Here is a 23,488-nt window from a genome sequence, read left to right as displayed (position 1 = left end):
AGTAATATTTCACAATTTTACTGTTTTTGCTGTATTTATCAAATAAATGCAGCCTTGGTAAATAATAAGAGACTTCTTTCAAAAATATGACAAAAGCCTTCCCCCAAATTTTTAACAGTAGTGTATATTTATTTATACGTTATATATCTGCAATATGTTAAAAATACTGGATTTGGTCTTTTCTTCCCCATGTTAGATGGGCAGACTGATGAGATTGTTCTTAGGTAACATTTTTTGCTGTGCTGTGTTCAATTGTGGCATCAGCAGAAAGGAACTAGAACACAGAATCGGAACTGTTAGAGTAGAATTATTTGGGCCAAAGTGCATAAAATGGAGGCCACTTGTTGGATTGTTAAATTTTGCTGATAGCAGAATCTTATTGTTTTAATCTGTACAAAGAAGTTTTTTTTGTAGGTGTAACCATCTACATTTTGACACACTATTGACTAAGTTCTGGTCTCACTAGCACGGTGTTACATAAGATAGGATACCTTGTATTAGGAGTCCACTTACACGCAAATCGATTTCTTTTCAATGTAAATCTAAGGGGATTTGAGATAATCTAAAACGCCAGTTATGACCTTAATAGGTTTTGTTGATGTGACCCTGCGCAAACCAGACCGCAAGATCTCAGTTTCACACATGCTTCAGTTAACCTCCATTTTATGCACAGCAGGCTGACAATTTTCAGCTTTTATGTGCCATTTTGTTGCTTATGCAATTGTGGTTCGCCTGACATTAGTAGCTAGATGTCTCTGATTTAGCTGGCCTGTTTTTTTAAATGATATGCTCTTTATTCTTTGTGGTTTGACCTCGCTGATTAGTAGGAGATAAGAGCTGACCTGAAAACATTTGAATGGTGTAAATAAGGGCAATGATATAATTGGTGCTCGGGTCTTCTCATCCACCAACCACCCATTCGTGTGGGTGGCGAGGCTAGCAAGGAGAGCTAAAGGTGATAAAACATCCAAGTTGCCTGTAAATGAGATGAAGACTGGAACAGCACCGGGTTCAGCCATTAAAGATGCTTTATAGCAGACCCTGCATACTCTTCCCCACCCCGAGGTGCACACACGTAAACCTATCTATCAAAGGGAATTGACCTGCCTTTGAGTGATCACTTCACAAGACCTGCTGTTGTCATGAAAACATGCACATGTCCTCCATGTAGACGCCCACACCCCTATTTTGGGGTAAAAAAAAGTGTGTAATTCCAAAAATATACTTCCTTAAAATATGATTGCAATTCTTCAAATTTTAAATCTTTGAACAAATGTGGCACTTGAAAGCTACATCTTCAAAAAATGATACTGTTATAGTGTATAAAACATTCATTTCGCAAACATTTTATCGTGAGCTAGCATCCAACCGGCTGTTAGCACACAGAGCTTTCCTTTTTGAGTGACATTAATTTCTCTTTAATGCAAACTTCCAGTGTTTCCCAATCGTTTTGCCTGTATTTGGCAGATGCCCTTGTATGCCCTCAGTAACAGCGGATTGGAAAGCTGCCCTCTGAGCTCGTGGAACAAAGCAGAAAATAAAGTTACTGCCTGCAAAGCGCTGCAGTGGGTGGCTTTAACATTCCCATCCACTTTCAGCTCCCGCTAACCTTGCTGAGCTCTGACATCATCCTGGAACAATGTCAGATCCATGTAAATGAATATAATTAAACAAGCGCTTATCATCCAGCCGGGGAAAGTTTAGTGACAGGTCAACCATGTTTGCCTCTTTCTCGGCTGAAGGTCGGACGAGGGTTAGACAAGCAGTTTGCAGACTGGAAGGTATGTGAAAGAAACAAAACACAGTCTGTAGGCCAACACAAGAACATTTTCCAGAGCACAAAAAGTCTATTTTTACACTTGCTTGTTATTTACACTGAGCCCTGTCGGGCCGGACTATGTTAGAAAATTGAGTACCAATGTAAAATTTACCAAAGTATCCACAGTTTCCTCCAATATTCCACACTTTTTATAATTATAAAACCAAAATAAATTAATAAGTGATCTCACTGAAGTACTGTAACTGAAGGAATTTTGTATTTTAGTGAAATCTTATTGTAAATAAAAGGCCTTTAAGAATTATATGGTAAGTCAAGTGAACAGATCAGTATGTAGTTGCACTGCCAGACTATTACAATTTTTAATCACATGAATTACTTGATAATTAATCACACATATCAATATATGCTAAAAAAAACTGTCAAGGTAATTCAATACCATTGTTTTGGAAGTGAAAGCACTGAATAGATATTACATAAAGTGTTAGAAGTCAATATTTTGTTTGTTCTATTTCCATATCAGTAAACATAAACCAATCACTGGCTGACAGTTCACTGTAATGTTTTGCAATTGATTTGTCCTGCCCATGCTTGACTTAGGCTGTTTACACTAGACGTTTTTTCTGTATTCTGTCTGCTGTTTTAAAATAGATGGTCTATGTAAAGTACCGTCTTTGGTTGTTTGTCAGCGTCTCATTTGGTTCCCATTTTAAACAACATTTTGAGGTTTAAAGTAGTTAAACTTTGGAAAAATCATCTTATTGCTCTTGCGTTACGTTCTGCGGCACTCCATCCAGCTATTTTGGAATGCAAGAAGAATGATCTGAAAAGTTCACTAGTTTTTGTTTTTATGTTTAAAAACAATTACTGTTCCAAAACCACAGCCATACTCTTTACACTATATTTTAATGTGAATTAAAATGGACCGCATTAACATATAGGTGACTAGTAATGTTGATGATGAATTGAAATTGTAACAACAAGCACCATTTGCTACCCAACAAGTGAGTAAACATGTGGCTTCAAAATGAGGCAACCTGTCATGACCAAAGTCATGGTGTTAGGTTTGGTTTTTAATTCTAGTGAGTTCCAGCGAAACCATTTGCTTAAGATAGCATGAGGCACAATATGTTACTTAATAAGGCAAGGGATTTTTAGAGTCCTCCGCCATTAGCCGCTGAAATAATCTCCTCCCTGAATGGGAAAAAGCATCGGTGAAGGGAGTGAAAATGAGTGCACTGAATAGCCTTTGGATAGGAGCAGTATTTAATTAAGATCAGCCTGTCTCACATACATGCTGGCTGATAAGGGCTCCACAGCACATCTGCCAATATGAGAGGTTGATCTCTCTTCGCTGGGGTTAATGAAGGTGGTCTCGGCTGAGTTATGTGATAAAACTCAACTAAACTTTTTTGTCCAATCAAAAAAAAAAAAGAAGACTCTGTGACCTATTTTCAAAGCAAAGAGTCCCAGTAAAATACGTTTAAAGGTCTTGGAATGGAATTTGGAATCTTGTGGAGATAGAATTACATTTATCTATTTAAAGGTTATTACAAATATAAAAATATGGCATTGATTCAGTACTGTCTATAGGAAATATTTATATAACCACACTGGCTGGGCGATGTTAAATATTCGCTCTTTTTTTTTCAATTTATGATGTTGCTAGAGATGCAAAATAGGATAGTGATTTTATTATCCTTTATTATGACCTAAAGTTTCCTATCGAGCAAGAAAGTTAAGATAGATGTTTTAATACTGTAAGACTGATGTGTTTGAGTTTTATCATTTAATTTTTGTATTATTTTTATTTTTTATTCAAGCTTTGTCGCCCAGCTTATGGTCTCCTCTTATGGTCTGTGATGTTGGCCTTAGTCTTAAAGCGGAAGACAGACTAACTAATCAGCCTTTCCATTTTGTCCATGAACATGACCTCTGATCACAGTGTCACCCTGTCTCGGTTCCTTATCAGGACCCCTGGCAGTTGTTTAGCCTGTTGGCACATGAGAAATGGATATGGAAATGGATCCACTATGCTCAAATATCCTTACAGCATATTCCTGTTAAGAAAAAGGATTCTTGCCTACGTGTTTGCCAATTTCGGCATTAACGAGCTCTGTTTTTTTCTTTTTTGTCACGGTATGGACTCGGACTTGAGTGTTGTGAAAGGCAAATGTGTCCTAGCATTCCAGTGACTTGTGTAAACTTAGCTCCACCGGCCAACCTGCATGCATAGTATTTTCAGATAAGATATCTGGCAACATGTTTTCAGCCATACCAGGCTGGGATGATGAACAACACTAAATTCCGTCCCCTCCTGATCACCCTCCTGAGGTTAAACTAAAAACCGCTCTATGCAGGCTAAAGCACACCCAAGTGCAGGACAAGAACAGCTGGGTACCAGTGTGGCCACGGTTGGCAGCGTGTAGGGTTTCCTCTGCAGAGGGGGTCAATTCTACTTCCTCGAAAGGGGGCCTTGGCCTCTGAGAATATGTCATCGTTCACATTGTAAAAGCTCTGCATGTATCTGTTTTTGACCTCCCAGAAAAAGCTTCCTATCTAGGGTGAGCATCTACGAAATGTTAATGCAATAGCGTTCAGAGTAGTTCATACCATTCTTTGAGGTGGCAGGGTGGAGTTATGAAAATTGTATATATTTAACTAGTAAAAATTATTAAGAAGTCAATTTTGGGGCTGACATTTTAAATTCTGGATGTAATATTTTTTTATTATTATAATATATAAAATATATAAATATTGGAATCAATTAATAACAATTGAATATAACTTTGTATATTAAATTTAATTCCTTTAAATTTGCAAAGCCAGTCAATGCAATAAGTGCTTTTTCTTTTTTTAGTTGATCAACTTTTTTTTTTTAATATTTAAAAATAATATTTTATTATATATAATAATATAATAATATATAATAATATAAATAAAATATAATAATATTTTAGCCATCAAAGCCATTGGCTAAAATGGCAAAAAAAAGCCTCATTTATGTAATTATATAATTTCACTCTTATGATTCGCAGTTAAATTGGGTGTAATTACATAAAATTAAATTTCAAAACATTACAAAATTCTTATTATAAATACAATTTTAAGCCAGGTAATTGTTTTAATTGATCAAACAAATGATATTTTTGGCCAAAACACTGTGGCAAAAAGGGATGCATTGAACACGGCATATTTCCGTGCCTCCTTTATGTAAATGGATGGCCTTCAAATTGGTGCAACACTACATCAGTGTGCGTAAGCTATCTGACCTCCTTTTAAGCTCTCTTATACTTCGATTTCCCTCTGCCATGTGTCATCTCTGCCTTCATATTACAAACTGTATCTTTGGCTAGACAAGCAGATAACTCTGCGATTCCACTGTGGTGCGAGGTTGGAGGTACACAGGCTCTATGAAATGTTTCATCACGGGGACCATTAGAGAAAGGCAGGATATTTGAGATATCTATCAGGGTACCGTGAAGGTTTTTTTTGTCTTGCAGATGCAGTTCAAGGACTCCTGCAGGCAGCACGACCCTCACTGTTTTTCTGACGCGATTGAAGGTCATGCACACTCACCCTCTGACATTCACTGCACTCACCACAGACAGTGTGTGTGTGTGTGTGAGAGAGAGGAATAGTGCGTGTTATTGAGAGCGTGAGTGGGGGAAGAGAGAAAGCGAGGATGGGGTTGCAGTAAAAGTCATCTTCCCCTGTGTGCTCGGAGTAAACAGTTCACTTTGCTCTGTGTGAGCGCAGCCAGGGCCTCATTTGCTCAGCCGTTTTTACTCATCTCTCTCATTTGCTGACAACTTGAGACATGCTGTTCTCTGGCTGCCTCTCGGTAGGACCGTTTGTCACGTCAGGGGGCTTTATTTTACTTAAGTATGAGTTATCTCAAACCTGGCTGCTAAATTAATGCACCTTTAAATTCTATGCTGTTTAATGCCTTTATAGTTATTTTATGTGACCAGTGCTGAGCACTCAGGATATTGAAATGGCATACGCTTACATTCTCTGCTAAACAAATGCTATTTTGATGTACATACAATACCACAGATGATATACTGATATTGTACCCAAAATAGAGATGGGCAAAACTGCAATTATTATTATTTTTATTTTTTCATAATCGACAAGTCAGAGTAAAGATTTGTGTTAATAGCCTGGTTAAGCATGTTCACTACATGCTTTTCTTAAGAGACATTCATATATGTACATTGAGCAATCAGTATAATTGCAGTTGTTGTGTTATTGTAAGTATTACTTCTATACTAATATATTAATATTTTGAATAAGCTTTTAATTTTGTATTTTCAGTTTTCATTTTATTTTAGTAATTTTGTTATGTGCTTTCATAATTTCTATTTTAAAAAAGTCTATTAAAAAATGCTAAAGGAAAGCACGCTTTAGCACTTTAAAACTCCTCTCAAGAAGGATGTGTCCCATTTATGGTGCCATTGTTAAAACTACCAGCAAAAGATGAATAGGTGGCAAGCATGACCAAAGGCCATGTTATCATTTGAAAGTGTTTCTGCTACTGTTTGACGCTCATTAATAAATAACAAAACAGAAAATAGGACAAGAGGATAGAGGGAGAGAGAACAACTGTGTCAATGCTGCTTTTAAAGAGACAGGCCTGCCAAAGGTTTGCTGACTCGTTTAGCTTTGCGTCTTCCACTGTTATCATTACGTTTTTAATTCGGCTTAATTTCTGCTAATTAGCGACTGTAGGACTGAAAGGCTTCGCCATGTCCATCCGTCTGTGTCAGGACAGCGATTGCCTCTCCTGAGTTGTGTTCATTACTTTTGTCTTTTTCAAGTCCTTCAGAAGTGCTTATTATTATTTGAGTCAACCTGATGGAAAGTGTACTGTCAGCTCTTTTGGGAGTGGGCCGTAGTACAGAGCGCATGCCTGGAACCCAGGAGGGACAGTTGGAGGTACATAAAAAGCCCATGTGTGGTGGAGGCCTACCGTTAGCTGCTCTGTGGGTAGCCACTGCACATTTTAGATGCTGGGTTACCATGATGATCAGAAATAGTACCGCTGCTTCCTGAGGCTTTATGATAGTACTGTGGTACTTGGTTAATTCTGTACAAGGGTACAGAACTATTATCATATTCATATACCATTGTTTTTCTAGTACTCCAAAGCATTTTATAGAATACGAAGGTATTACTAGTGTTGGTATAGTCAAGGTTTAAGTTTATTATTATTATTAATATTATTTATCTATATAACAAGCTAGTAAGAAGAAGTAGCTAAACTGAATTGAATGTAAGTTTTTTTTTTTTTTTTACCTTTTATTGAAATGTTGGATGATGTTATTATTTTTGATTATTATTTGTACATTTATTTGGCACAAAACCATTGAGCATTTTAAATATGGTGACATAAAATGACACAAAAATACTAATAAAAACAAATGTGTTTACATATAAATATTTTCATGAAATATAACTAATGTTACAATACAATATAGGTCTTGTTGTATAGGGAATTATGTGAGGACTACAGGTTGGCACTGCAGTAAAACTGCATGAAGATATGTCAACAGTGTTTTTTTGTAAGAAATTAATGCTTTTTTCAGATATTAAATTAAGTAGAAGATCTAAAGTAGAAAAAGCTATATGTCAAATAAATGCTGTTCTTTTGAGCTTTCTATTCATCAAAGAGTCCACAATTAAACATTATTTTGCATACAAATACAAAAATATGTATCAGCACAACTGTTTTCAACATTAAAAATAATAAAAAGGTTTTCTAAAACAGCAAATCAGCATATTAGTATGATTTCTGAAGGATCATCATTTCTGACACTGAAGTAATGAATATTTATTTTTGCCATCACAGCAATAAATTACTTTATAAAAAGTTTAACATAATATATATTTGTATTTTGCGTGCAGTAATATTATGGCGGTTTACTCAAATGTATTAGTGTTTGATATAATTGCCTGAAGAATGTCTTGAAGAAAGCTAGCAGATGGTTGGTAGTGTATTATACATGGCACTTACATGACACAGAAAGGAAATAAACCTGCTTATGTAACTTGTCAACATATCTTCATGCAGTTTTACTGCAGTGCCAACCTGTAGTCCTCACATAATTCCCTATACAACAAGACCTATATTTGATAAACCCCTGGATATTTAGAAATATGATCAAAATTGCATGAAATCGCAGACAGGGATTTGTGTTTTTATGTTGGTGGAAATACCTGTAGGATCAGGTTTCTATTTAGTAGTATGTAACATGATTTGTTGACAAGCTTTTAAACATATCGTCATAAGGTTTTAAATGAACTGCTTAGACCAGAAATACTGCAGCACTGCATTGTTTCACTGTGTTGGTTGCATACTTAATTAAATCATTTTGAAGCTTTGCAATAAAGCTGCAGTTTTGTTTTCATAAGGAATCGCCTTGTCTTATGTTAACAGTTGTCTCTTTCTGGTCACATCCTTGAAAACTCTCTTCCCCTTCCTCTGGACTCATACATTTGGCTCTGATGACTGCAGAGACTTTACTGTGTTAATAAATTCTCTCTCATCTAGGGAAAAGGCTGGGGACCCAGGCACTGTCTTCCTTGTAATGTGCTGGCTTTTCTTCAATCATTTAATTAAGAAAAAGTGTGATTATTCAGCCTCGAGTCAGCTCCTTCTCCTTTCCAGCGCCTCATTCATCTCTGATTAAACTTGTAGCGTTCAGTAACTGTTCTTGCCTGCACTTTCTAGGGCATGTGAAACAGGAGGAGATTGTGACCGTAGAGAAAAGAGGAACCTGAGGTCTTTGAGCGAGTTGCAGGATAAGAAAATGGTCCCCTTTGGTCTCTTCAACTTTATAAAGGCCATGCTTGCAGCTGTGCTATCTCTTTTTGCTTTTAAGTTAGGGTTATCTCTTTTTGGGCCGCATAACCTGTCTGAGATTTAACCCCACTAATTAAGGGCTGACCCCTCATGGCAATTCACAATAAAAGGTTGGTGTCTTTTCAGTAATTTCAGTAATCAAAAAGTTAGTTAACAAGTTTATGTACAAGGTTGTTTTCACCAACAGAAGAAGCGATTATCTGAGAGGGCAGTAGATAATACAAAATGTTGACAAAACATTAATACTTTATTTACACTACCATTCAAAAGTTTGAGGACAGTAAGATTTTTATTAAGAAATTATTACTTTTGTCTAGGAACAATGCTCTACATTTATCAAGCAAAAGAAAATGCATTTTATAATGTTAGAAAAGATTAAAAATAAATGCCTTTTTTTGAGCTTTATCAAATAAACCTGAAAACATCAAGTTTCCACAAAAATATCAAGCAGTACTGTTTTTAACATTCATAATCTTCATATTAGAATGATTTCTAAAAAGGTCATGTGACTCTGAAGACTGGAGTAATGATGCTGAAAATTCTGCTTTGCATCACAGGATTTTAAAATATATTAAAATAGATGGGTTATTTTAAATTGCAACAATATTTCACAATATTAAAGTTTTTACTGCAAAAATGCAGCCTTGATGAGCATAAGGGACTTTTTTCAAAAAACATTAAAATATAAAAAAAAAAAGCTGAAAAAAATTGAATTAATTGAATGTTTTTCAATTGTGTGGATTATTATTTTTTTATTATCATGTTTGTGGCTGTGTTATGAAATTTATAATTTTTACCTACGACCTTAATTTGACAGAACATGTTTAAAATGGCATCTAAAATTGAAAACTCTCAATTTTCGCTGTATGAATAAACATGGGGAAAACTCGTTTTGTGGAAAAATAAGAAATTCTAGTTTTAAGCAAGGTTTTTTATATATATACACATAGCGTGAGTTTGAATGGGCATGACTCTTTGATTGACAGATTTGTCTGCATTGTCTATGCATAGCAGTACCTCTTTGAACTACTGCAAAATGCATTGCTGTATCAGACAGGCAAAAGATATACAGGGATACATTTCCAGCTCAGCACTATTAACAGTTGAGGTGCTATAATTCGAGTCAACTTCCTCAGCTGAATGTGACGGCGGTTGTAAACATAGACCCCACGAGAGGAATTCCACTGGGAGACAAAGCAAGGGTTAGAGAGCCTTGTTCCCCTCTCCCTCTGCTCTAGGGTGGAAATGGTTAACATATCACTGTAATTGGCACCCGCAGCTGCTTGTCCTTTCCACAAACAGGAGGGGATGATCCCCACCCCACTTTCTCCCCCTTCTTTCTCTCACTCTCTTAATGCAGCCTCTGCTTTGTGTGACAGCTGCCTAATTGGGCATTCTCCCCTCATAGTGAGGCTGCCTCCTCCGGCCTCGACTGCTGACGAATGGCAGCGGATTACAGATGAGGACACAATGACCCGTTCGACCTTCCCGCAGCAGGAGGAGCAGAGGGAGGGGCCTGACGGGCCGGCCCAGGCCCAGAGCCTCAGGTCACTAGAGGATGAGGTCGTGAGAAGGTGGAGGATATGCCAGGTGGCCAATGACAGAGTGTCACATGACAGTAGCTTGATGTCAATGTGTCAAGGGTAGACTGGTGGCACTGCATCCTTAAAAATACTTGCACGGATGCACACGTGCACGGTAGCTTTTGCTGTAATCCCCAGCTCTCAAAGCGATCAAAAACATCAGAAGGAGAGGCAGTCCTATTTATTTTATTTTTTTTTCACTCTCATTCACATGTGATTTTTCTTTTGCTGGAATTGTAATGATGCTCATTATGCTCATAACGGTTTTCTGGGTTGGGTATATAATTATATACAGCAGACTGATATATTTAATACATTTCAATATTTCTAATATTTGCACATTCTAATGCTGTAAATGGTTAAATATGATTTTTGTCAGTTACACATGTATGTTGGCAGTGGTTATTTACCATTTAAAAATTAAAGGTGGCAATCCTACTTTAATGTTACTATGAGTAAACCATTTGTAGCTTGAAATAAAGTATGGCTTTTTGGAACCAGATCTGTCTGTTTGAGCATCCAGGAGTGATGCCCGATTCACGAACGAATCGTTCGATTCAACCAGTTCTTCTTAGTGAACTGGTTGAACCAGTTCACCAAATCGAACTGAATCATTTGAAACAATTCGCATCTCCAATACGCATTAATCCACAAAAGACTTAAATAAGCTGTTAACTTTTTTAACGTGACTGACACTCCCTCTGAGTCAGAATAATCCAATATCCCGGAGTAATTAATTTACTCAAACAGTACACTGACTGAACTGCTGTGAAGACCGAGCTGAAGATGAACACTGTGCAGAGCAGATAACGAATGAACACGCCTCTGCTGGAGCAGTTCTAGTTCTCGAGTCAAGAACCGGTTGCATCGGGTTTCGGATCACCAGTACACTGGACTGAAAACCGTTTCTTTCGGACACGTCCGATTTGAGAACCGATGAACTGATGATACTGCGCATGCGTGTAATTTTTGTTAAACATCAGAAAGTGTGATAAAATAAATGTTATTTTTTTTTAAGATAAATGTATCTAATCTGTATATTTTGTTAAATTGTAGATTGTTAGATTATATAGGCCAAAGGGGTTTTCAGGGAAGTTGGACAATAATTAAGACTCTTAAGACTGTGTTTAATAGGAAAAAGGTATGATTTATAAAATATCTGTACTGTATTTATAGTTAATGATGACACATTCACAAATTGAGTTTGTAGAAAACAAAACATTAACACGAATAGAGCATCATCAGTACACTGAACCGAGAACCGTTTCTGTCGGACGCGTCCGATTTGAGAACCGATGAGCTGATGATACTGCGCATGTGTGATTCAGCGTGAAGCAGACTGACACACAGCGCACAAGACTTAAATCCTCATATGCACATTATTACTGTTACTGTATTTGGGTGCGTTGTTGCAAAACTTAATTTTAGACCTTTCATGATTATGAGGTTTTTAACTGACTTAAGTTATGTTTACTGACTTTATATATTTGAATGTTTGATAGACTTGACGCAATTACGTCATCGCCAATGACGTCATTAATTCGAGCGTAAAAGAACCGGTGAACCGTTTTTTTCAACCGGTTTATTGAATCGAACCGTCTGAAAGAACCGGATCTCGGAAAAGAACCGAACTTCCCATCACTAACATCCAGATCCTTCAGACAAAGCAACATGAGTTCAACCAATAGTTTATTTTTGGGGCGGAGCTATCGGTTTGTTCAACCAATAGGTCGCAGGGGGTGCGTTCAGGGAATCTATTTGAAAACCAATTGTTTTGCATTTTTTTATAGCTCCAAATATAATTTCCAAACACTTTAAAATTCAACAGCCCTTCCAAACAAAAGATATCAACTATATAAAAAATTATTGCTCCAGGAATTTTATTGTATTTTTATTATTTATATTCTATAATAATATTTATTAATATTTTGAGTGGGTTTAAGTTTTAAATTGTTTTTTACGTGATTTAAGATTGTTTTCATGTAATATTTTTATTTTATTTCAGCTTTATTTAAATGGCCCAAAATTATTTTGAATATTAGATTATGGGTACACACTATATCAGTGACCATATCCTCCAATATTGGCATTTTTTCTTTTGCTAATATTTGAAGGAGATCAAACAATACCATACAAAAACAGGCAGAACATTATAGAAAATAGACTTATAAAATATATCATAATCTTTCTGGCCATAACATTAAAACAATTTGGTTATCACTTCTGGTCATCAAATCTTATTTTTTATTGTTTATTGACTTATTTTTTCTGTATTGCCTACACATTGCTGATGCAACTGTATTTTTCTGTGCACTTTGCTCAAGCAAAACTCTTAAAATATAACATCTATTTCCCAAAGTTAAAATAGTGTGTGTATAAAATAGAGTGTGTATAAATACCAAAACAGTAGCTGGTATTTAAAGGGGCTAGGCTAATGACTGTATTTTTCTTAATGCCAGCACCTTCAGAATTTCACAGCATATGTGCAGCAGACTAATGATCCAAATGAGCCCTTTTCTCTCCAGATCATTTGCTGCACACATTGGAAAGCCATTGGTTAGGCTTTCTACGTTAATAAAGAGTAGGAAAAAAGGAGAAATTCTATCACTAACCGCTGCAAGGCAAGTTCAAGCCGTAAAGGTCTTGTCTGCTGAAGCATTTCAGCTTGGCTTAGCTTTCTTAGCCGGCTGTTGTAGTGATGATGCCATGACCAGTCTCTGCTCCACTTCACCCACACACACACACACACCATTCTTGCATTATAAGAGCAAGTGTGCGGCGACAGAGCAGAGCATCTTCTAAGACACAAAATACAGGTTGTCAGAAAGGCTGGCGGAGCCTTGTTCCTGTCACACTGCCAGGATGCAATATCACTCAGCTGAGGTAGAAAGCCATCAGTTGTAAAATATGATGAATTATCCCTATTCAGAAGAGAGTGGGCCGTCCGTGGGCGTGTGGCTCTCTGTGTGTACGCGTAAGTACATGAGAGTGTGTGAAGAAAGGCTATGCCCGTGTGTGAGTCTGTTTTGTGTGACTGAGCACTGAAAGCCTGGTTGCGGCACACATAAGAGTGTGTGGTTGAGAAAAAGTGAGAGAGACCAGCCACGGGGTTACTACAGGTTTAATGGCGACCTTGTTGTGCTCACACTTAGCTGCTTTCAGTGTTGAGTTGCTCAGAGCGAGTGTCTAATCCCCCACTCGGGTGCTCACACACTTGATTAGTGGCCTTGGTTATCTGCCTAGAGGACAAGCCACTGCCCCCTCCTTCACTGGTCAGGGCTAGGGCACTGAAGGGTGTCAACCCCAAAGAAATTAGAAGAGAGAGACAGAAGGAGAGAGAAGAGAGGGGCAGGATGCTGTTGAGGTGTATTAGTATTCAGACAGAGCCTTGCAGCCTGCAGAGCAAATTGATTACTACACTGTACCTGTTCTTAGTGTCACAGCTCCGTAAGACGGTAAGATCTTATATTGTATATCAATGTGGGCATGACAGAAATATCTCTTCAACATTGTTGGGACCATTATGAATTTTAGCTTTCTGAAGTTGTGACTGAGTCTGATTACTGTCTGATTTGTTTGAATGGTTTGTCAGGTTTCGGTGGGTTTAGATTGTTGAAATTTGCACTTTGGTGCGTTTAGTATTTTTTCCCTCATTGAAAAAGTTTTAGATAAAGAAATCCATAGCTTCAGAGAGCTGCAGGGATGACATATTTTTTAAGGCCAACTCAGTGAACTGAGAAAACTCAGTTCTAATTTTATTTAAGAATAACTGCAGAAAATAGGTTTTGTGACCAACAAAGGTTTGAGATTCTTCAAAAAAAAAGTTTGTCAAGATAATCTTCACCAGTGACCATAAAGTTATACATTTTAAAGCCTAAATATAGTCAGCAGAAGTAAAACACTGAAGTTAGGCTATAAGCAAGCTACACCATGGTCGCATGACTTCAACATCACTCCCATTAAGCCTCTGAAAACTCTTTAAATATTTAAAGTAAAATCTACACGTTGGAAAGTTGGAGTTATTATAATAGGTTCTGTATGAGTTACAAAAACAGCTAAAGTTGAGTAGGTCCCGACAGCCTCTGTAGTCCCATATAGGCACTCTTTAGCACTTTTTATGTTGTAGAATAAAACGGGAAAATATTTTCAGTTTGTGTTAACCACAGACCTTGTTTTAACCAAAAATTGTGAGTACCAAATATTTATTAATTAATTAATTAATTAATTTATTTATTTATTTATTAATTTATTTATTTTCTTAATTCTCATCCAGTAAATCCGGAACATCTGAAAAAGTCATGGGGCCTTTGAATATTGTTGTGGACAATAGGGGTCCATGGAGTCAAATGGCTGAGATCCACTGGCCTAGGCTCATTGTGCATAACTTGTAATGATCTCACATCCTGGAAAAAGTGAAAGCTTGTCTTTTTTGGATGAGGACGTTGCTTAGTTATCTCTAAAGACTTGAGCCAATGACATGAGGTTCATCATGACGCACATGTTGACCCTTCATTTGACCCTTAAGGCAATGGTGCAGTGTATGTTTATTTGTTGTATAAATAATAAAAGTGGTTATTGGTTCCCTCTCAAGCAGTTGGAGATTTAAACCAGTGGTATATTGCCCATTAGTCTGTGACTTCTGTTTATTTTGTCATGCACTCCTTGTGTTTGGTTTTGCAAGTATGATTGCACTTTGCAGTGCTGGCAGTCGATCTGCTATTCTTGGTCCGAGCTTTTTACATAATGACTGGCATAAACTATGATCCTGATATACGTGATAGCTTGAGTTAGGACGAAGGGTGACTTTTAAAGAGCCATGGGCTCTCCTTGTGTTACTTTTCATTTTTATCAGCCTCTTTCTCACGAAAAGTCTTCTAATACAAACTCTTTTCCCCCCTATGTGGAGCCTAAAAAAAAGGTCACAGCACTTGTTTTCTGAAGGTTGCGTCCTAGTTCACAAAGCCAAAAACTTCCACTCAAGTACTTGAAGTGTTTTTTTTATTTGGCAGTTTCATGATCTGTTTTTTTTACTGGGCATGGAATGATTCCCATGCTCACGTTTCACAAGTCATTTCCTACCCTTGAAATTGAGCCATTTACCATAGTCAATTAGAAGTACAAATATTTAGTTTGTTCCCATTTCCTGATTGTAGGAAGTAATTAATTTTTTTCCTTGATGATGCTCAGTATCACTTCAGTATGTTATTTGTTTCTTGGCTGAAAGCGAACCATCAAAGATTCATGTAATTCTGTAGCTGAAGATGAACTAGCTTGGTCTTCTCTGAGCATTCCTGTTAACATTAAGCTGCCATCATAAATCTCCAAGTCAAGACTATTACTTGTGGCAGGATGCTGGAATTATGTTTGGAGTCTTTTGATGGTACATGCAGGGGGCCTTGTTATATTTCTGCCATCCACTTGGGAAAGGATCCCTTCTGCTTGGCTAAAACACTCTGGTATCACCCTGTGCTTGTGCTTGTCCATGTAAAAGGTTAACTCATCTTAGGGTCATCATAATGTAGGTCAGACTTATGCTTTTACTAGGAGTCAGAGATTGCACTTGGCAAAGCCCTTACTAAAGGGGTGTGCTCCAGCTGGGAAATGTCAGTGCGTGATGCCCATAATGCTTGTTTGGAAGTAGGTCACAGTGACCTAGTTTGAGTGGTGCATGGCCCTGATTGACACCTAACGCTATCTTAGGAATGTGTTGTTGTAGTTCTACAGGCTTTTATGCCTACGTGTGCAACAAAAGGATAACAACAACTTCGTTGAAGTGGCACAACTATGGGCGAAATTAATTTTTATTTCCAGAACACATCAGCTTGATGGCGGGGATGAATGCACATTGCAAGGGCAGCTTTGTCTCTTTTTATTAGAACCTAATGCTTTGTATGGACGCCAGCTGTTGCATCAACTTAAACGGCCCCGGCAGAGTGAGTGACCTTAACTTCAAACAGGGCATGCACCAGGTTTTGCTCCTTTTGCCTCATCATGCATTTTAAATAGCCTAAATGGATTACAGTTTCTGGACGGTGGAGGTAATTTATGATCTGGTATTTTTTGGGTGAGTCAATTAATCTTCCAGCCTTGCAGTTGAGAAATGAGGGATCCAGTCCAGATATCTGATCCTCTCCATTTATATCAAGCTAGTTATTTTACAGGAATTTTTATTTCTCAGGTAACTCATTCAGGAATGTTGTCACCCTGCACTGATGGTGGTAATATTGTGCAACAAAACCCTGAATAGAACTGAGTGAATGAACTCCTATATAACTGGGTTTTGTCAAAGATATAGGCTAGCTCATAACTGTCAAAAAATGGCAGTTTCTTATGTTGCGCATGCGACTGAATACATTATTAAAACTGAATTTTTTTCTTTTGTAACTTAGGATACTGAATATCTCTTCAGAGATGAGATAAGTGTGTTAAAGTAATTGTTTATCTGTAAAGTTCAACTTCCTTTTATTGACGATTATAATTATTTCATATCATTACAACATCCATACAGAGTCGAAATATACATTCAGTAGGGTTAGGCAATAGACATTTTAGTAATTTTTAGTAATGTTTAGAAGTCTGTTTATATTTTTATTTTCCTATGAAGTGTAGACATTGGTACAGCTGTACCAAGAGGCTTGAGTTGTGTGGTGAGAATATCGTTTGCAGGCTTGTGCATATGCATAATAAATGTGTCATTCTGCAGAGCCAATAGCACTGTGTGATCCAGAGTTGTTATATTTTGAGATAATGTAGTGAGAGCAACTACAGTAACATAGAAGTGAAGGACTAGGCTGCATCATGTGGGTGTTCATTCTCCAGGCACTGACACTGATTGCAGAAAGGGTGAGCGAAAGATACCTATGTCTGTCAAACCAGCCAGAAACATAGTAAATGAGTAAATGTTTGTGGTAAGTCAGAAAAAGGTTGTTTTTGCACCCTGAATAAATATCTAAATTCATATTTAACACATTAGTTTTTATATAAAATGTATTAAATGTAAGATAATATAAAACAGAAATATTGTTTAATAATAACTGAGCCATTTCTGACAGTCCTTATAGATAATAGGAAAAAAACTTCCAAGTATCTGTTAAAGTTTTGTGTGGTTGTTTTAGAAGCAATTAAGTTCTTAACTGGCAGTTGTAGCAGAAGACTTTTTGGCCTTGCTAGCTTACACATCATTTTCATTTATCATCATAAATAACCTGCTGTTTAATCTTCAAAAATGCATTTTTGATCATGTTTACAGTGTGTTTACATGTTTACAGTTTTTCCTCTAAAATTGATAAACATATGAAATGTAAAAAATGCATGCTGAATTTGCTTTGTTGAATACAATAATGTATGCTATGCAGAATTTAGCTAATGATTTTCACAATTCATGTATCTCTATCTTGTACAGGTCCAACATCCGCTGACCTTGTGGACAGATTACTGGATGAAAGCAGTGAATACACTCACAAACTTAGAGCTTTGAAGTACAAATCCAGTGCCATGGAATCCCACAAGACTGATTGCATTACGATCCTGTACTTATCTTAACAATGGTATACATGATTTTAAACAAAATTCATGCTTGGCTCTTGCCTCCTGTATGAGAGAATGGCTTGTGAAGCTATATTAGACCTTTCTTTTACCTAAAATAAGGTTTGGAAGTTAAAAACTGCAAGGTGTATTGGAAAAACATAACAGCACGTTTTTCCCCTCTATTGTGGTGGCCAACCATACAAGAGATTATAATATTGAACATGACTCATGGGGAAGAGCCTGGCCCTGAAACACACCAGGATTCTGCTGTATTAACATATCTGGAAGGCTTACTAATGCATCAGGTAGCAGGAGGACAGGGTGCGGCAGCAACACAAAGTGGAAACCAAGAGCAGAGGAATAAGGATGGGACAGGGCATGCACAGCCTAGTCATGGCACTCGACATGAGCAGAATCGAACAAATTCCCACTGTGGAGCCTCACAACACCTTAGAAAGGCTCGTCTCCTCAACTCTGAGACCTGGGTGGAGAGTGAGACTCAACGGAGGTCAGCAACCTCCGTTGCAATCAATGGGCAAAGTGAAGAACACCACAGTGGCCACAATGGTACCTCCCAGGATAAAGGAGAGAGTACGCTTCTAGCTAGTTTGCTGCAGTCTTTCAGTTCTCGACTTCAAAATGTGACCCTGCCACAGCAGATTATCCAAGGTTTGAGGCCACTGGATGCCCCCTGCCAGATAAGCAAGCCTGCACAAGAGGAGAGGGCAGATGTGCCTTGCCACAGACCTGCCTCGAGCCACCTCAAAGGGTTAGTGAGCAAGAGCAAAATGCATAATCACAGCAACAGTGTGCCTTATCAACGTCAACGGCCTAGCCAGGAAAGTTTTTCAGAATCTCCCAAGGCACTGCAGAGCAGTACTCCCTCCCCATCTCCTGAGTCTCTGTCTTGTACTGAGCGCCTAAAGGCTGTGGCAAACCTGGTAAATATCAGATCAAGCCCTGCTCCATCTCCCAAACCAAGTGTGGCTTGCAGTCAACTGGCTCTGTTGCTCTCCAGTGAGGCCTACCTGCAAGAGTACTCTCGAGAACATGCCCTGAAAGCCCAACTCTCTGGACGATCAGCCAGTGAAAGACTATCAGCCATGGCCACACAGCAGACACAAGATAAACAACCTACAACATCTGGCCTGACTCATGGACTAAGCCTCTTAGACACAAAGAATGGAGTACTTTCAGAAATGTCAACAAGCTCCAGTAGACAGAGTCCAAGCCTAACTTCAGGGCAAAGGACAGAAGGTTCCATACAGACAGGACATTGCTTTAGAGAGCGACGACCTTTCGAGAAACAAGGACGACCAGCACAGAACTGCAGTAGTCTTCTACTTCAGCTTCTAAACAGTCACAACACCTCACAGCGAATTAATGGACAAGGTCACTTGAAAGATGACTTCAGTACCTTTGGCACTCTGGCCTCTCCGCTTTTTTCAGACAGCGAGCACTCAAACCCAGAAAGCAGTCTTACAAAAGACAGCAGTGATGCTGAGAGCTCTTACTCTGGTTGTTCTCCTATCGACCTTTCTCTGAAGACAAGAACAAATGTACAAACACCAGAATCTACTTCATCCTCACCTGTACGGGACAGAGTACCAGAGTCTTTGTTAAACAGGTGGAAGTATGAGAGTCCACTTGTCAAAGTTATCTCAGATCGCAGGGAGGTGGACACCTGTTCAGAGATGAAATCTAATCACAAGGTCACTCTTTTGCAGTTGCTCTTGGATCACAAAAACAATGAGAGAGTAAACAAAGGTCTGGATCATCCAGATTTGCAGCAAGCTGTAATCCCTAAGGTCACAAGTTCATCTACAAGTAGCCAGAGTGTTTTCAGTACAGTTAGATGTAGGGACATAAGTGACCTTAGCGGACATTCTGGATTGAGTTGTAGGAGTCCCAAACTCTTGCCACCTTACTCTCAAAGCAGAGACTCCAACAGCAGTACATCTCCATATACACTTTATGGGTCTCCCCATTCTCAATCTGTCCCATTGGATTTCTGTAAAATAAAACAACCTGCAAGTGATGTAGGAGTAAAAGAACCTGCCTTTAGTGCTAGTAAATTGTTACAGAATTTAGCTCAGTGTGGAAAACAAAACCCTGACATCTCTCCTCCAGTAAAGGCACCTTTACCCCCCATCAAACTCATGACCCAAGAGCTAAACGTTAACCATCCTCCAACTTTAATTGAGAGACTCAATGCACCAATTCAGAGAAATAACACACTGTGGGAAGAGGCCAAAGCAAAAACATCAGCTGTGCCTGAAGCAACACAGAATGACTCGGAGATAGAGAATCTGCTTGAAAGACGTACAGTTCTACAACTTCTTTTAGGAAATTCTCCTCAGAAAGAAAAGGTAGCTAGCAAACAAAAACGAGAACATGGCAAGAACAATTCTGTGGAAAAACCAACACATCAGGCAACTGGCCAACCAAATGGTTCTGCTTTGGATATTACAATTAAAACTGAACCTGTTGAAGAGGGTCATATGTATGACTATAACATAATGTCAAAGAATTGCCAGAATCCAGAATTGGAGCCTAGAAAATGCTCCAGTTATCATTCTCATGAAAACATCAAACAAGAACCATTGTCCCCAGAGGTTCCCATCAGAAATGGTCTTCTGTGTCGTCTTCTAAAGAAACGACCCAACAACACCCTTAAGCCAAACAAATTAGAGAATCTAAACAAGAGTTGTGTCAAAGAAGAATCAGTTGAAACCCAGGGACCAACAATCCCAAAGAAGCGGAAATTTTCAATAGAACTAGAATATTATAACTCCTCGACTCAGCAGACCGGGGATTTGGTACATTCTGGTAACACAAAAGAAGACAACAGTGGTTGTTTTGCCTCCAGAGATCTAGAGACAAGAGAGGCCAGAGACCCATCTAGCCCCCCAGAGGCAGATAGTCCACCAGCTAGGTTTCCACCATATGAGTCTGACGAAAACCAAAGTTTCAATGTTCTAAAGCAGCTGCTTCTTTCAGACAACTGTTTGAAGGAATTGTCTCAGCCAAGGGGTACATTCAGTTCACCATCACATACTGTGCTGAATGGGAACACAATCAAGCAATCATGTAATGGAGAAATTCAAAACTTTCACCTGAGTCCCAGCAATGGATCTTCTAAAAAAGCAAGTAGTCACAGGCAAGAAACTCCCCATTTTACACAGCAAGAGCCTGCAAGGTCAAAAATCAATTACAGCACCACAAAAGATTTGAAGGCCCCTGCAAAGATGGTTAATGCTAACGATCAAACACAAATGTATGGGCCAGACTCACCTCGGTTTACAAAGACTAACCCTATTTTGTACTATATGCTCCAGAGGAGCAATGCACAACTGGTTAAAGAGGGGGAGAGGCTGGAGGTGGGCTCAGGACAAATGCAGACTAATGTCAAAAATTTGTCATCAGGTGATACTGAGGCCTTTGAACTTTGAAACAAAATTCACAGAATTACAATGGAACACTTAGTTGTGACTCACCATGGCTAAACGGGTCATTGAAGAAATACAAGTTCTGAGACTGTGAACCAGCATCTGTTCTTGAACTAGAAAATTGCTTCTTTTTATTCTCTGCTTCTTATCTACTTTTGTTTCTATTGAGGCATTTTACATTTTTCACTTTAATTACATGTCATTTAGTTCACAAAAAGACCAGGAAACCAAAGTTCATTTAAATATTTATAAGCATTACTTTCTGGCTGATTTCTTTCATACGTTCTAAGCTGCAGAGAAAAATAAATTGCCCTTATGTATTTGTAACAATATCAGTTCCCACTCTGTTTTCCACACATGGGTAGACTTTTGGCCTCAGGCAGTGAGTTATGATGCACCAATGCACATGATAATCTGTATAAACAGATTGTGCCTCAGCAGTTGTTGGTGAATATTCTTCAACTTACCGTGCTGAAATGAGGAAATAACGATGTGTTGTTACTTTGTCTATGCCATGAAGGCATTAAATGTCACAGTATTTATACATTCAAATAAATTAAATTGGTTGCCTTTTTTAAAAGATAGGCATCTCTTATTGGTTCTGTATTGTTCAGATTAACTAACAACAACATTAAAGCTATAAATTCATTATCATGTTTGGATATGGAATATGAATCCATCAGTATTACAACATGATATCTTTATAGTATGTGAGGTGTGTATACTTTTATGTTATCAGTATCCTCTTTAATTTCTCTCTCTCCCTTTGAAAACAAAGTTGTGATGTGTTATATTCTTTATTCTGCATTCTCAGCATTTAACTGTCAAGACAGAAATGGATTTTTACAATACTGTAGAAGATTAATGAAAATCACAAGAGTTACTACAAATGTCTGCTTTTTGCTCATATGTTTTGTATTGTGTATTTTATGAACCGGTCTTGGTATCAGCATGCCATAAGATGTTTGTTCTATTATGCAAGAGATTGTTGCATCGACTTGAGACAAATCAGCCCAGTCTCAGCTGTCTGTCATGTTAATGGACACGTTGATCTAAATAAAAGGAGTGTTTGTGGTAATAAGGCCATTCCCACAAAAATATCTTTGCTTATGTGATGTTTTACAGTCTTACGTTTGACATGTTGTTTTTCATCAATCTGAAAGACTCGTTATAAACTATATTTATGTATATAGCATAATCTTTATGAGAAACAGCTATTTTGTAGGAATGAAAAGCATTTTAGTTTTGAAATTTCTTAAAGAGACTTCAAAGTAAATGCCATGTGAATATGTACTCTAGAGGATGATTTTTTCCTCCTTTTGCATGTCTCCTGATTAAACTATGATAATCTGTTCTGTTATATCTTGTGTTATGTCAGATATTTAGGAGTACACTGCTGCCTGTTGCATGTAGATGCATGAGAAGGTTCCTATGTATTACTGAACATGGGGAAATTCAAAGTCTTAAGTATATATCTATATTTTGTCATGGAGCCCAGTACATAAAAATGTGATCTGTATGTTTGTCATGAGAAATCGACCGCTGGGCAAAATGTTACAACTTTTGAAACAAATGTGCATATGGAGATATTTATTTAGTTTTTACTCAATTTAATTTTTTACAAGGAGAAAACCAAACAGGTTAAACAATCATGTTCCGTATTGTACAGTACAAAGATGGATTACACTGACATTTCAAAGTCTTCTATTGGTTTTGAAATATTGTTTTGATGCAGGCTAACTGCGATGCATTTGAGTATAATTGTGTATCATTATTTCTAAAAATGCATTTCATTTGGGTGTTTACTTGCACATATTTTGAATAAAGTTCTGAAATGCACAATCAGAATAAAACCTGTCGTTTTTGGCTTGCAAAGGTTTTTTTTCCCTTATATTCCACTATATTCCTGTAGTGTATGACATGCTTGACTCCTGTCTGCATAAAAACACTGATCTTACATGCAAAAAGGAATCTTTTAAGAGTGTTTTTGTACATGAAAACCTTGTCTTTGGCTGACTAAACTTTGCCGTTGACCTAAATTTTATCTGTTGTGCCCTGAGTCATGACCTTAATTCCTGTCGGTGGCGGTGACATAGATGTAAGAGGAAGTGATAGGACAGAGATGACCTCGTGCATCACTGGGGCCAACATCAAGACAGATCAGTGGCCTGTAAAAAGGTATTCTGGAAGAAAGGGACATGCTGCAACAAAGAACAACCTGCCTTGGGCCCACATGGTTGCACAAAACAGAGGAGAGAAATGCAATTCCCTCACCTTCTGCTCA

General features: G+C 37.8%; 1 protein-coding gene across 3 annotated transcripts in view; it reads left to right on the top strand.

The window, feature by feature from the left end:
* Positions 1–23,062, top strand: part of LOC132123567 (nuclear receptor-interacting protein 1-like) — a 35,494-nt gene extending 12,432 nt beyond the window's left edge. The window contains exons 2-3 of one of the 3 annotated variants that reach the window (XM_059534274.1): positions 5,281–5,341; positions 17,631–23,062. In XM_059534274.1, the coding sequence (XP_059390257.1) occupies positions 17,977–21,207 (3,231 nt within the window). In that variant the 5' untranslated portion in view covers positions 5,281–5,341; positions 17,631–17,976 and the 3' untranslated portion in view covers positions 21,208–23,062. Of the gene's footprint in view, positions 1–5,280; positions 5,342–16,022; positions 16,162–17,630 lie in introns of those variants that run through there. The other 2 variants (XM_059534275.1, XM_059534273.1) reach the window with 2 other exon arrangements.
* Positions 23,063–23,488: the final 426 nt, after the last annotated feature.

The sequence above is a fragment of the Carassius carassius genome, chromosome 41, assembly GCF_963082965.1.
Source record: "Carassius carassius chromosome 41, fCarCar2.1, whole genome shotgun sequence".
NCBI lineage: Eukaryota > Metazoa > Chordata > Actinopteri > Cypriniformes > Cyprinidae > Carassius > Carassius carassius.
Note: the sequence above shows the minus strand (reverse complement) of the source record. Positions and strands in the feature narration are given on the sequence as shown.